The 14,742-nt window shown below is 31.9% G+C and overlaps 1 protein-coding gene across 1 annotated transcript in view; it reads right to left on the bottom strand.

The window, feature by feature from the left end:
* The window catches only part of LOC106710588 (nephrin), a 58,792-nt gene that overhangs the window by 9,195 nt on the left and 34,855 nt on the right, over window positions 1-14,742 (bottom strand). Inside the window, exons 4-10 of the mRNA XM_014502680.2 lie at window positions 8,007-8,203; window positions 4,502-4,612; window positions 3,930-4,136; window positions 2,572-2,726; window positions 2,160-2,304; window positions 1,574-1,704; window positions 654-813 (exon numbers count right to left, since the gene is read on the bottom strand). Of these exons, the coding sequence (XP_014358166.2) occupies window positions 654-813; window positions 1,574-1,704; window positions 2,160-2,304; window positions 2,572-2,726; window positions 3,930-4,136; window positions 4,502-4,612; window positions 8,007-8,203 (1,106 nt within the window). The remainder of the gene's footprint in view (window positions 1-653; window positions 814-1,573; window positions 1,705-2,159; window positions 2,305-2,571; window positions 2,727-3,929; window positions 4,137-4,501; window positions 4,613-8,006; window positions 8,204-14,742) is intronic.

The following is a 14,742-nucleotide window of genomic DNA, read 5'->3' as shown; positions in this document are numbered from 1 at the left end:
ACGATAAAGAAATCGACCAATTAGGCGATATAACTTAGCAGTAGTTCTGCATCATTATTATTTCCTCACTAGGTTGTCATTAATAAAAAAGAGGTCCATAATAACGAGGTGTCGGCAGGGGCCGCGCTAGCCCAGCGTATATCGATCGTATCGGTAACGAAGTAGGGCCTTATTAAGAGTCCTAACAAGCGACGAGCGTGTGTGCGAAGCTTTATAGATAATAATGAAGTGAAACGTGTCAATAGCGTAGAATTAAAATACTAAGGTCCTTTGTTAGTGTGTTCTTAAAAACCTCTTTTGTGATTTTATATTGCTCATTATAATAGATTGCTGTTTAATATTGCTACAACTTTTTGTTTTATTGTTTACTTACAGATGTATTATTAATATTTGTAAAGTGTGTATTGAGCGTCCGAGTTTTCAATAAATATAATTTTATTCAATAAATCCTACTTCTTACTAATATTATAAATGCGAATGTTTAGATGGATGAATGGATGGATGTTTGTTTGAAGGTATCTTCGGAACGGCTGAACGGATCTTGATTAAACTTGGTACAGATGTAAAACATAGTCTATAAGAACACATAGGCTAGCTATTAAGTTTTTTTTAATTCCACGGAGACGGAGTCGCGCGCGATAGCTAGTACTTACATATAACTAAGAGATTGACTGGAGGTGACCTGCCATCTCCTTCTACATTGGATGCGGTACAAACGTATTTTCCCGCTTGTTCTCTTGACACTCCTTGCAGAGCCAAATGTGCCGAGCCCGCAATTACTCCGGCGCGCTGATTGTGCGTCATTACTTGACCCTGGGAGCGAAAGATTATTTTTAACGGCCCGCATCTTAATAAGCTCGAAAATTTAACAATTTAAAAATGTAAAATCTTTGCTTCTCTAAACCTGCAAGTTTTGAGAAACGAACACTTTTGGTTTATTTATTTAGAGATTTTAAACAATTGTAAAAGATTATCGTCATCTAAGTAAAAAGAGCACTACTAGATGCTTTGTAACAACAAAGCTTCTAGTAGTTGTAACTTTTTAGAAATTTAGAAGAGCATTCATTGTTTGAGTATACCTGCTTGAAGTTGAAACATAAAATGTGAACAAGTTAATTTAATCTTTGGTTCAGATAACTTTATTTGATAGATATCACTGTTTTCAATAAACTTATATGGCCCGTTGAAGGTTAATCAGAAAATATACTTAGTATAGAAATTTCACACAAAACATGACCTAAGAAGAACTATACAGTCTAACAAGGATAAAGCGGCACTTTTTTTGAAATTAACAGTAGGGCGCCACTTTTGTCCACCGGCCCAGATAATTAGTGTCGTACCATACAACTAAATATGATATTATTTAGAAGTGCTATGTGACTTTCTTAAAATAGTAATAATACTTTAAAATGTAGTGGTACATCTGAACTCTAGTTTCTTAACTCTGTGCACTATATGCGCTGCTTTGTCATTGTTTAAGGTTTAAAGTAAGTTGTATAAAGTTAGGTACTCGAGTCAGCGAACTTTATTTGTTCTACATACATGAAACTCACGTCTAAGCTATTTTACTCACGTTATGTTCCCAAACTACTTTGTAAGCTGGTGGATTGGCGCGCACGACGCACTCAAAGTACACGTCGTCACCTTCTTCTATATCGTTTGGATTAAGTTTCGATCCCAATTGCAAAACTACGATCGGCACATCTAAATAATAAGTATATTATGTAATAAATATATACCATAAAAATAATCTTACAAATAAAGGTTGTATTCAATGAAATTATGTTTCGTCTTTCAAATATAGATTTATGTGGTACAAAAAATCACGATAAAAATTAATTCAAAATAATGAAATTATAAATTGTAGTAATTAAGTAAAAACTTTTATCATTTACAAGTTAAATTAATAAATTATACATTTTATAAATACAGGTAAAGTTTGAGATAATTTAACATATGGATTATATTTTTAGGAATACTATTTTTTAACCTTCAACTGTTCTAGAAATGAATGTCAAAAGTCAATGAAAATATTTAACAAAAAAAAAACTAGTACAGAACGAGATAACACAACAAACATTCATTAAGAAAACAATAAAGTAGAAAAACGTCGGTGAAAAACTTGTGTTTTATTTGTGTGAGAAAAGAAAAATTCCTACAATGCAAGTTGAGTGACATGGTGGTCTCAATAGTGGTGTGTTCCAGTTTCACGTGAGACGCTCGACAGGTAAGCACCCGGCCGTCGTGCTCCATTCGGGGCGTCCATCGCAGAAATGATACTGTTTCGTTGAAATCGTCAGAGTTCTGAGAACAAAACAAAAAAACATCTGATGTTGGAACATTCTTATAAGAACAATTTACGGCTACAAAATCATTAATAACAAATGTATATGCATCTGCATTTTGCTTTCAACAAAATTCCCCTTATTAAGAAACATATTGATAATACTTGATTATTTCTTGGGACTTATTACTTTTATTGTACTTTAATTCATACGCATTAGACAATTCCAATAAAATCCTGGACTTAGTAAAATATTGACATTGACCAAAATTCTTTTATACACTTACTTTTTGAGGTTCAGTGACCACTATTGGTTTATCATCAAGCCACCAAGTTATAATCGCTGGAGGTCTCGCGCCGACCGCTCTGCAGGCCAGTTCGGCTTCCTGTCCTACTGATAGTGGCTGTTCTCTCGCCAGAATTTCCACTTGTAATGGACGTACTGTACACAAATAATTTTATATTTCTATCAACTTATTGTTAGAAAAGAAAATGGCGTATTTAGTTATCATCACTAGAGCATTTTGTTATCATAATTATATATCTTTTTTTAGCAAAATAATTATGCAAAAGTCACATATTACTAAGGTACTCGTAACTGGCAACGCTCGGGCGCATTTTATTTATTGTTCTTTGTACTGTTCATTGTTTATTATTTGTTACCTAAATAATAGTGTTGCCTGTAACCCAGTAATTGTTTAAAAACTAATTGTCAATTAAATTATGAATTACTTAACCACTCGTAATTTGTTAATTGTTCTAAATTTAATGGACAGCAAATTTATGTATGTAGTCGTACATTTGTATACCATAAAGTAATATTTAATGCTTATAGCTTCCATAATTTTAATAACATTTTATTGCAAGCTTAAATAAAATCGCCGCGTTAGATGTAATAAAAGCTTTAATGGTTATTTCTTTATAATTACCATACCTTGAATGAATTAAATTCACGTTAAGTTACTACGCTTTATAAATGTAGATTAAAAAAGAGCTAATTTTATTCCATTAGTGGCACAAATTGAAAAGTACAACGACGAAAATGTAACCGCCATCCATAAAAGTTTGTGAAAGTTGAACTAGCGAGTCTGGCACGGCGTGCATTAGAAGCCGAATAATATTATGATAATGGAGAATAATTTCCTGTTATTCTGGCAGAGCGATGGTGTTACTGCAGTACAATGAAGCCTCACAAATAAAAACTAATGATCGCGCTCTGGCGTGCCGGTAAAATGACACAAAAGAATTCCTTAATCCGCCGTCATATCTGAGATAATCTGCGGCGCGGACAAGCCTGCCGTTTGATCTAGGTTAATCGCTAGGATTTCGCTGGATTTCATTTTGCTGTAACATCGTACGAGTTGTTACTGTTAGGTGTTTTATTTTTTATTTTTTTGTTGAAAAATATATGATACGACCATTTACTACACTTTAAATTTAAAACTTAACTTTGCTCTAGCAAATTTATTTAAGAAATCCTAGAAACTTGCCTACATATTCAATCCTAAAAGTAATAAAAATGACTCTTGAATAGTTTTGTCTTGAAAGAATACAAAATCTTTTGCTAGAAATAGGCATGTAACATTTATGATTGAGGCAAAAAAGGATTCTTGTTTCATAATTAATTTAAACTTTGCATACTTACGATAAAGTTGTATTTGTACGTTGGTTCTCAAAGGTGGTACGAGGGCTGTATTATCCGCAGTACACGTGTACACCGCTTCGAAATACTCTCGCTTTAATTTCGGTATCTTAAGTTCGAGTAAGCTGAGACGCGAGCCGTCTTCTGCGGGAGCTAATGTTGCTATTACTTTATCGTCTCTCCACCAGCGAACGCGCGGCATCGGTTTACCTGTGGGTATAATTAAATTTGTTACCGAGCGTTACTCTTTAACTTTACTTAATCTTGTCGTTTCCTTTTAGCTAAGAGACGTCAAATTATTACAAAGCTTTTAGTTTAGATCAGATTAAAATTTTAACATCTGTTAATATTTTTATTCAACTACGAAACGAATGAAATGAGCTACCATTTTTTTGTGAACTGTGCTTTTGGACAGTTAAAAAATTAATTGAAAGATTAGATTATGAAATTAATGTTATTTACTATACAAACCAGAAATAATAATGAGAGGGAAAATGTTGAAAATGTTTTATAGATATAGACTGAAGAAGTATTAAAACAACAATGCCAGTAATAACGATGTCTACTACTTTTACCTCCACTTACAACACAGGTGAGTTTGAGACTGGTGTCCTCTATGTACGGCCCGGCCACTCCCACTACTTCCTTTTCGCGTGCATCAAATATTTTCGGTTTCTCAGGAAGTTCTGCAACAAATGTCTTTGTGTTTAATATATCTTACACTTATTTACTAACGTTCGAAATTCCTTTTTGTGTTATACCGTTAATATTAGTATTATATATTTTTAAGTACATAAACAACTTACGCATTGTTATTCTGTAAAGGCAAGAGACACATAGGTTATGTGTCTGCCTATATACGAACGAATAAAACCAATTAATAAATCAAGCTGTCTGATTAAACTTATTTAAATGCTTCTTACTTAAGATATATACTTAATATTGTCATATTTTGTATAATGATAAAATCAAAACATTTTCGTTTTAAGTTAATTACTTTGTAAATAAAAGTACCTCTCTCTCTTTGAAAGGGATAATATCGAAATGTTCCATTTGTTAGCAGGAAATGTCAATTATGCAGGATTATTGCTTTGTCGTAAAAAGCTTTGCTCAAAAAATCCATATACAAATTACGCAACATATATGTGAAATAATTTTCATGAAAAAAAATAAGCTTTCAAATCACTGGCTTTAATTGACATAGAGATTTTCAGTCAGCTAATGAGTCAATTGACGAGATATAAATTTTAGCTTTGTCAATGTGTATATCTCATATAATGTAGACGTCATAGTTATATGTACGTATGTTTATGTATAGCATACTGCACCACGACGTGTTTTCACATAATGAGCTCTACGTTTCACGGTTGATGTTTGCATCTTTTTTTCATATGAGCAGTATTGTTATAAACAAAAAGCTTTTGTAAATTCTGCTAAAGAAACTTACAAAGATTAACATCAAGTAGGGTATTGTAAATGGTGATTATAAAATAAAATAACAATCTTTGCGACGAAAATTTTTACACCTGAAAATGTAAATTTTTTAAGTTATTCAGTCATTATTGGTTTATTTATGGTAGTTATTTATTTATATATATATACGATATATATATATATACGATGAACTAAAAAAATACAAGTAATCGACTTCAAAACATACCATAAATAAACCAATAATGACTGAATAACTTAAAAAATTTACATTTTCAGGTGTAAAAATACCCATACATATATATATGTATATATATATATGTATGGGAGTTAAAATGAATTTGAAAGTTAAAATGTATCAGTTTATTTTTTATATATTTACCAACGAGGTTTGGTTATATACATCTGTGAAATTGTAAGCTAATAATACAGGCGTTTAAGCATCTCGATGTGGTCTTTAGTGCTTACGAAGGTAAGTACAAATATTCAGAAAACGCCTTTATATTCTAACGTTCAAATAACCTCGTAAGCATTATCACTAAATAATACCTTAAACGCTAAGGTTAGTATAAATGTTACGGAACATTGCTTAGATAATTTCGGCAAGAACAAAATTATGGGTTTTATAGAAAACTAGCTTTTACACGCGACTCCGTCCGCTCGGAATAAAAAATAGAAAACGGGGTAAAAATTATCCTATGTCCGTTTCCTGGTTCTAAGCTACCTGTCCACCAATTTTCAGTCAAATCGATTCAGCCGTTCTTGAGTTATAAAAAGTGTAACTAACACGACTTTCTTTTATATATATACTATCTTTTACCCGCGACTCCGTCCGCGCGGAATAAAAAATAGAAAACGGGGTAAAAATTATCCTATGTCCGTTTCCTGGTTCTAAGCTACCTGCCTACCAATTTTCAGTCAAATCAATTCAGCCGTTCTTGAGTTATAAATGGTGTAACTAACACAACTTTCTTTTATACATATAGATAAGATAAGATAAATAACTTAATAATTAAGCCGCTTATATTTCCATTGTATTACGCGTAATTAATAATGCTTATGTGGGTTCTCAAAATGGACTTCAATTTTATAAAAGCGTATACGAAATATGAGGTATAAAAGAAAAAGCATACTAACAACAAATTTTAATTTGGCTTATTGCCAAAGTGGAGTTTGCAAAAGCAGTAATTTAAATTTAGAGGTACTTTTTTTCAACATTACTTATATTTGATAAGAAAAATATGGTAAAATAAAAGCTCGGGTACGACTTCGTTTAAGTTAAAAATACGCATTAGACATTTCTTTTGGAGGCAATCTATTTATGAATTTATGCATGAAACTGACATCAAAGAAATTATGAAAATACTTAGGTATAATAATTAAAATAACTTTTGTGTAGTTACTTTTTTAAATTTATAATTTTGTAGGCATGAGTATTTTGGTAAACTAATCGCATGTGCTTGTCTGAATAAGTACTCATTTCTGAAATTGTCTCTTTATAAGACCAATTTGATGTTCCTATCATCAGGTCTTTGTCCTCCATATCGATCTATCTTTCGTCATCTCAGTAGCTTTCTTCATCCTATCACATTTCACGCAATCCATCCATTTCTTCCTTGGCTTACCTCTACCGGTGTACCCCTCCACACTCATAATTAAAGTTTTCCTTGTCACCTGCAATTGTTCCCTACTTATAACGTGCCCATATCACAACATTTATATAATACCAATGTTAAGTAGAAATATTTGAAATAAAATAAATAAAACAGTGTAAAATAAATAGAGACTAATGTATTTAATAGTCCAGTAACGACATTTACAAGAACTCATTTAATCTAACATGAAAATCAGGCTTAACGAATAGGAAAGAAGCTGTCTTATAAATTAAATTTACAATCTTACTATGTATCTTACTTCTTAATTATATTATAAATGCGAATGTTTATATGGATGGATGAATGTTTGTTGCAAGGTATCTCTGGAACAGCTCAACAGATCTTGATGAAATTTGGCACAGATGTATAACATAGTCTGGAAGAATACATAGGCTACTTATTAAGTTTTTTTTTTAATTCCGTGCGGACAGAGGCGCGGGCGACAGCTAGTATTTATAGATCTGTACAAAATAATTTAAGGCATCATTTACTATTATTATTAAAAATGACTAACAATAAATTATACCTTAACCTTGTTGAAACAAACACAAAGTTTGTTATATAAAACGTACAGGAAAAGGGGTTGAAAATTGATCAATTACTTGAATCATGTAACACGAAACAACTTCTACAAACGACTCAAACTATTAGAACACTTTTAATTATAGCTGCGCTGAAACCTTGGTAGGTTTGAAATCAAGGCTAATCAAACCTACTCGGCTTGTTTTATAACAATGCTATTTTAAAATGATTAAACAATTAAAGTACAATGTTATACGCCGTAAAGGAAAACCGCTTTCTACGAAGTTTCAAGTAATAAAAAACAATATACGTATTTAACCCAAAAAAGTCTTGTATCGGTTTTATAAAAACTCTTGTTAACTCCTTGTTACTCTCAATATGCTAATGTTTACTATGTAACGTTAGAACATTGTGATCTAAAATTTCTAAAAAAAATAACTAAATAGATAATGTAAAAATGTATTGAACTTACCTATGACATGTAGTATAAACTTATAGTTTCTCGTGGGCGATACTTTGAAGTCGACCCGACAGCGATAGAGAGCGCGATCTGTGGGCAGGACGTCACGTATGCGCAGTGCGGCGTGCGGCGCGGCGTGCCAGCGCGCGCGCCCTCCCAATGAGTCGTCCGCCCAATGCGCAGACGGACTCTTCTCGCGACTGTCGTAACTGACAAAAGAATTACATAAAATTTCGGTCCACTATAAACAACTATAGTTGGACCGTGTTAGCACCGACCACTTTCAGACTCCAAAATCTAATATTTGAGGATTTTTTTTAATATTCTATTTTTAATTTTAATGTAATTTATAAACAAAATTAATATTTCGCTGGCACAAGTGTGAAATATTGTGTTTGTATAACTATATCATTATTACAAGAACTATATATGTACTACTAGTAATGAAAAGTGAAATTTATTTTCAAAGTAATTGTTGTACTGTAAACCTTTATACCACTTTTATGCATTACTAATATGAGAATTAAGCATATGTCAACATTATACAAATATTATCAATAATACAAAAACCTTAAGTAACGAACGGGCATGTGTTCTCAAGGTCAGCGACAAACATAATTTTATTTTAAAACTTAACAATGGTGAATCCCTCAACAACAATATTTTTGGGGCCCACGAATGGGCCGCGTTGACTGGTGAAATACGACGACCACACAAAAGACAGGCGTAAAGTGGAAGCAATAACCGTTTCGTCTGCGTGTTCGTGCCGGAGGTCTAATTTTAGTCCACGTTCCCTTTCCACCCTTTTCTTATAAAGAATTGATAGGAAGAGGAAGTGGATTTGGCGGAGAAGAGGATGTAACGGAAGGGGACATATCCTATATCTGCGCGTCCCCTCCTCTATTGATTAAAGGTAGGAAACGCATCTGCAATTGCAGATATCTATGTGCAGCGGTAGCAGCGAATTTTCAGCGAATTCAGGTGGCTGTTTGCTCTATGTAGATTGATAATTGAATTTTATTGTAGACTTCGTGTGATGATTTATTCTTTAAGTTTCAACATTAATTATTTTATATTATTATTTTGTTCAAGTTATCTTAATTCTTACTAATATTATAAATGCGAATGTTTAGATGGATGGATGGATGTTTGTTTGAAGGTATCTCTGGAACGGCTGAACGGATCTTGATGTCATTTGGTACAGATGTAGTATATAGTCTGGAAGAATATATAGACTACTTATTAAGTTTTTTTTTAAAACCGCGCGGACGGGGTCGCGGGCGACAGCTAGTAATCCATATAGTTGGAATGACGGCTTAACCTTACCGGGAACTTACACAACTAATAGACTAACTAGCAGTTGCGCGCGACTTCGTCGGCGTGAAATTAAAGAAAAATTACTATTAACAAACTTGTAACAACTGGGGATAGTGTAGTTTTTCAGTGAAAGAATTTTCAAATCGGTTCAGTAGTTTCGATGATTATATAATGCAAACAAACATAAAATCAAATCTTTCCTCATAATAATATTAGTATAAAAAACTAAAACTGGAAACTCTTGAGCTGGCTTATTTCCTTTTCTATAGATATGAAGTGCGGTTGTCCTTGTACTTCCCTCTTAGCTATACGTCAACCTACCTATCTTATTGTACTTGAGAACGTATTACAGTTTCCTTCATCCAAATTTTGCTGAATAAGTAGCTTGAACACATTCCGGTGATATTCAACAAGTGCAAACCCACACACCACACGGGATATACGAATAATAATGCTAAACTTTACTGAGAAATATTAAAGCGAACTTTGTTAACAAACTTGTTGATTCCCATTTCACAGACAATCAGAACGTTTAAAAGAAAATTATGTTCGTGAAATGAAATAATTATATTTCGTACAAGGCGTAATCGTGACTTGATACCATTAATAAACGTTACAGTGCAGAAATTAACGTTGGAATTTCGCTCACGAACGTTTTTGCTGTAATATTGTTACTTTCAACAAGAGGATAAGTTTGCTAGAGCCGTGATATATCAGTCGCTAACTAATCGACTTACATCTCATAAAATCATTTTTGAGAAATATATTAATACAATTTAAACACTTTACAGTCTTAGTAAAAATTATGATAAAGTAGAAAAATAAATTATAAAAACGCAGCCGTATCGATATCCATTTACTTAAATTACTTCAAAAACTTTTATTTCGACAATAAAATTCGTAGGCCATTTCATTCTTTATGTAAGAAGTTAATAGTAAAACAATATTATTCAGCAAATAATATAAGAAGTAGCCGATGTTTAAAGTTTCCTTTTAAACGTTAATAGTAAACGGAATAATTGCTATAACGTAAGGTAACACAATTCGTACCTTCTTGATGACGCTACGCCCGCTCGAAACATAATTATCGTGAACCATTTATTTCCTTCAGAAGTTACCTTGGAAATTCACGTGAAAGCAGCTACCGCTATGCTTTGAAATGAAAACGTTTCGACTCATAAATATTTCATAACTAAGCGGACTTAAAGCGTCTTAGCAAAGTTCTTTGTACAGTCGGTAACATAACTGATTATAAGGTTTTCGTGTACAGTAGAACGTCTTAATGGTAAGATATTGATACGTAAAATATTATGGATTATAGCTGTGTATTTCCACTGTTCACTCATATGAAAACATCCTTACCATCTGGAAAAAAAACTGGGTTTATTAAAGGTTTTTTTGCATCAATATTTATAAGTGAATTTGGAGACAACAAAATATGCGTTATTGAACGTTTAAGTTGAAATGTAATTAAATACATAGTTAGTAACAGTAGAACATAAAATATAGTTTGCAGATAAATTTCTCAAGGCGAAGTGTTTCTCCTTAATTTTGCTCCAAGTTTGTATGGTATGGTAAAACTTTGTAAGCCTACGATGATTGTTCTTTATACCCTATGTTCGTCTTCCCTACGGCGATTTGCACTAGCGGGAATTTTGTTAATAAGTTTTTCTTCGAGCAAAAAACATCTTAGGTTTCCTACAAAATCTTGTTAATATTAATTAATCGTGAATATTTTTAATTTTAACAGATTAAGAGATAGCTTAATTTTTTTTTTTCGATAATGAATCATAAAAAATTTAAAGCTAAAATATATTATAACGAAAAATTTTGCCTTTTGACTACAAAAAAATACTAAAATATACAATATTTACGTAGCAATATCAGTAGAAATTTATTTTGTAGAAAAACTCGATTCAGCTCACTCTTAGATTTATACAAAGCCCTTTTTAAATTTCAAACGTCAATAGAAGTGAAGTTATCGCAGTACCGTTAGAGGTAAAGTGTTCTTTTTTGTTGAAAAAAAAAGTAAACGGATATTTATTGGCACAAACCATGACCGCTAAGCCTCAAGCGTCCCGCAGCTACCCACAACTAAAGCCTTAAAAATGTCCCGAGTTGTGAAACCGGAAAATGTTACCTTTAATACTTTATAGTAATAAATGTGTAGCAATGTTTTATTTTATACAATTCTTCAAAGTATTGAATAAATGTTGTATTTGTTTGAAATATAATCTTTAATTTAAAAAAAAACAGTGAAAACGACTGGTTGACGCTCTCATAATATAGCGCCATCTATCGGCTGCCCTGTAAGAGTGATTTCAACATTTTTAGTTTATCATTTCACATAATATATAAAAATGAGTTATACCCTTTGACACTGCGGGGAAAAGATGTATCAAAGGACACCTCACTCATCAAAATCGATCCAGATTTTTAGGCTCTAGACTGTTACAAATTAATTTGCATAACAAAGCTAACAAGCCCATACATAGGCCCAAACATATTACTTCTTACTAAGATTGTAAATGCGCATGCTTAGACGGATGGATGGGTGTTTGTTTGACGGCACCTACGAAACGGCTATACGGACCTTGATGATTTTTGGCACAGTTGTAGAACATAGTCTGGAAGAACACATAGGCTACTTATTAAGTTTGTTTTAATTCCTCGGGGACAGAGTTGCGGGCGACAGCTAGTATAACATATGTGCGAAAAACATTACCCACTTTGATAATATAGAAGCTTTCACGACTTAGTATCAAATTATTATTTAATCCATCCATACTTTCTTCGGTATTACTTTACTCTCGTAGCCTTTCTAAATTTTCCGATTTAATAAAGAATTTTATAACTTTGAAGTACAGCCAACATCAAAAAATGGTAAATTGAAAACCTACTTAAAATTATCTTCGAAAACCGTGACATTATTGCAAAGTTCTATAAATTCCTTATCACTGGAAAGCAATAACAACAGTATTTATAAGAAATGGTTTTTGAAATTGAATGCCAGCCAATATTGAAATAATTTAATCTACGCCTCACAAAATATCTCGTTGCCATAATATTAATAAAACTTTATGAAGTTATTTTAAATACTACCTGCCACCCACGACTCCATTCGTGCGGAATTAAAAAAACGTAATAATTAGCCTATGTGTTCCAGATTATGTTCTACATCTGTGCCAAATTACATCAAGATCCGTTGAACCAATTCTGCTGATACATTCAAACATACATCCATCCATCTTAACATTCGAATTTATAACAGTAAGTTTTAAATAACCACTTTTGGCAGAACGCCATAACATTTTGATGGCTTAGGGTTATTAAGAACGAAAGAAAAGTTATAAGTGTTGTTTGTTTTGTGGGGATCAAAAATAATGAATAATGTATTTAATAATAATATTTGAATACTGCAATTAATTATTCGTTTGTATAAATTAATTAGTGTATTTAATTAAACTATGTCACATTATTCGATTTATTAATTTTGTACTATACTTATAAAATAACATTATGTAATGAAGCATAGAAAATTAATTTATAACTATGCTTTTCAACGCTTATTACACACTGGTTTAATCGTGTAATTATAATCTATAACTATTTATAAACTATTTAAAACAAACATGTCGAACAATGTGTTTAAAACATATCAAATAAACTTAATTACACCTTTACAGGTATGTATGTAGCATTCGTTTAATTTAGCGACAGCCAAACGATCATGCATAATAAATAAGCGTCAGAGGTCCTATAGTATCGTTATCGACAAAATTTGTATTAAAATTTGTGTAGCGCCCCCTATCGGGCGTAACTTACGACTAAAATCTCATTCTAATTTTGACATAGTTGACGAGGACGATACGAAGGCTACTGTCACAAATACTCGTGTAGACCCACTGAACGTTGTATAAAATATGCACAAATTACTTGTGCGTGATGATGCAGTCATGAATCTTATGACGTCACGAGATAAACCGACCGTGTGTTGTTTGACATTAAACTGATAGGTAACATAGAAAAACGTGTTACTCTGATATGAAAAATGGTTTGTAGAGTTGATTTTTGTTTTTTTACTCCACAAAATTTGTTTTACCTATAGTCAAACAAGTTAATATGTAATTTCAAAGCTTCTTTTACCTAATATTAGCATTTGCCCGCGACTTTGTGTGCAAAATTAACAAAAGGGATAAAAGGATTTTTATGTGTTTCTCGAGACTTTATTCTATATCTGTGCCAAATTTCAATAATATGTGTGGAACCGTTGCGGATGCATCGAGTAAATATGTAAATCACGGAAACCGTAACTATTTCCAGGATCAAAAATAGCCTATGTTTGTGTTCTTCCAAACTATGCTTTACGACTATACAAAATTTTATTGAGATACCTTGAGCCGTTTTGGACATACCTTCTAACAAACATCCATCCATTCACTCATCTAAATATTCGCTTTTATAAAATTAGTAAGATATGAATTAAAGTCCTGATCATAAACATCACCTGAGGCATTACCCGAACACTCATTGCCTTGTCTCATAAATTTTTCCAAGTCTGAATGAACGAATGAAATATAAATATGTTGTGTTAATATTAAAAATATTTTCCATGCCATCCATAGATAATATTTCTAGTCTAGGTTATAGTTGTAGTGTTTTTTAGACACTAGCAATAGCAATGGGATTTGAATAAGTTTTTGATATAGTTAATTATTCTTCTATGAAATTTATATTATTTAGAAAAAACATTCCAAATCAGCAAACAATATTTTAATATGTTTTAAAAAGCTGATTTTTACACTGTGACATTTCGTGTTGAACTTTATTTTACTTACACCAACATTTTGTACAAGATAGTAACTTTCTGAAACTTCACACAAAGTTTCAACCATTTTATATCTTCACACAAACTTATTTATGTGTACTTTTAAGTTAAACTCAAACGGTAAATAATATTTTTAAAGATGTAATTTTTAAAGTTTTATTTTTTAAAAGATGTACAAAATATTGCGCTACGATATAAATGTTATTTTTTGCAAGTCCGAAAACCACCGAAATTCTAGAAAAACAAAAAGTACTGAGAATCGCGACATAAATTGAGACATGTATTAGAGTTGTAATTGTTCTTTTTGGAATTTCGGACCGAATCATTTAAATCTGTCTTCACAATTACAACGGCAAAAATGTTGCCATTTAAAAAAAATATTCATTTCGATAAATTTTTAACTAAGCCATTAATTGAACGTTCCGAATGTAACTGTTAGTAGAAAAAGCTTTAGTGATTTAAAACCGTAAAGTTTAACGTTGATACTATTACTAGTTATATACTAAAATTTTCTCATGAATTAAACGAAGAAACCTGAACAATTCCTTTGAGTTATTCAAAGAACGTTACTATTTCTCGTTATATTAATAATTCCTAAAATTT

Source organism: Papilio machaon, chromosome 5 (assembly GCF_912999745.1).
Source record: "Papilio machaon chromosome 5, ilPapMach1.1, whole genome shotgun sequence".
NCBI lineage: Eukaryota > Metazoa > Arthropoda > Insecta > Lepidoptera > Papilionidae > Papilio > Papilio machaon.
The sequence above is the reverse complement of the archived record's forward strand: the minus strand, read 5'-3'. Positions and strand labels throughout refer to the sequence as shown.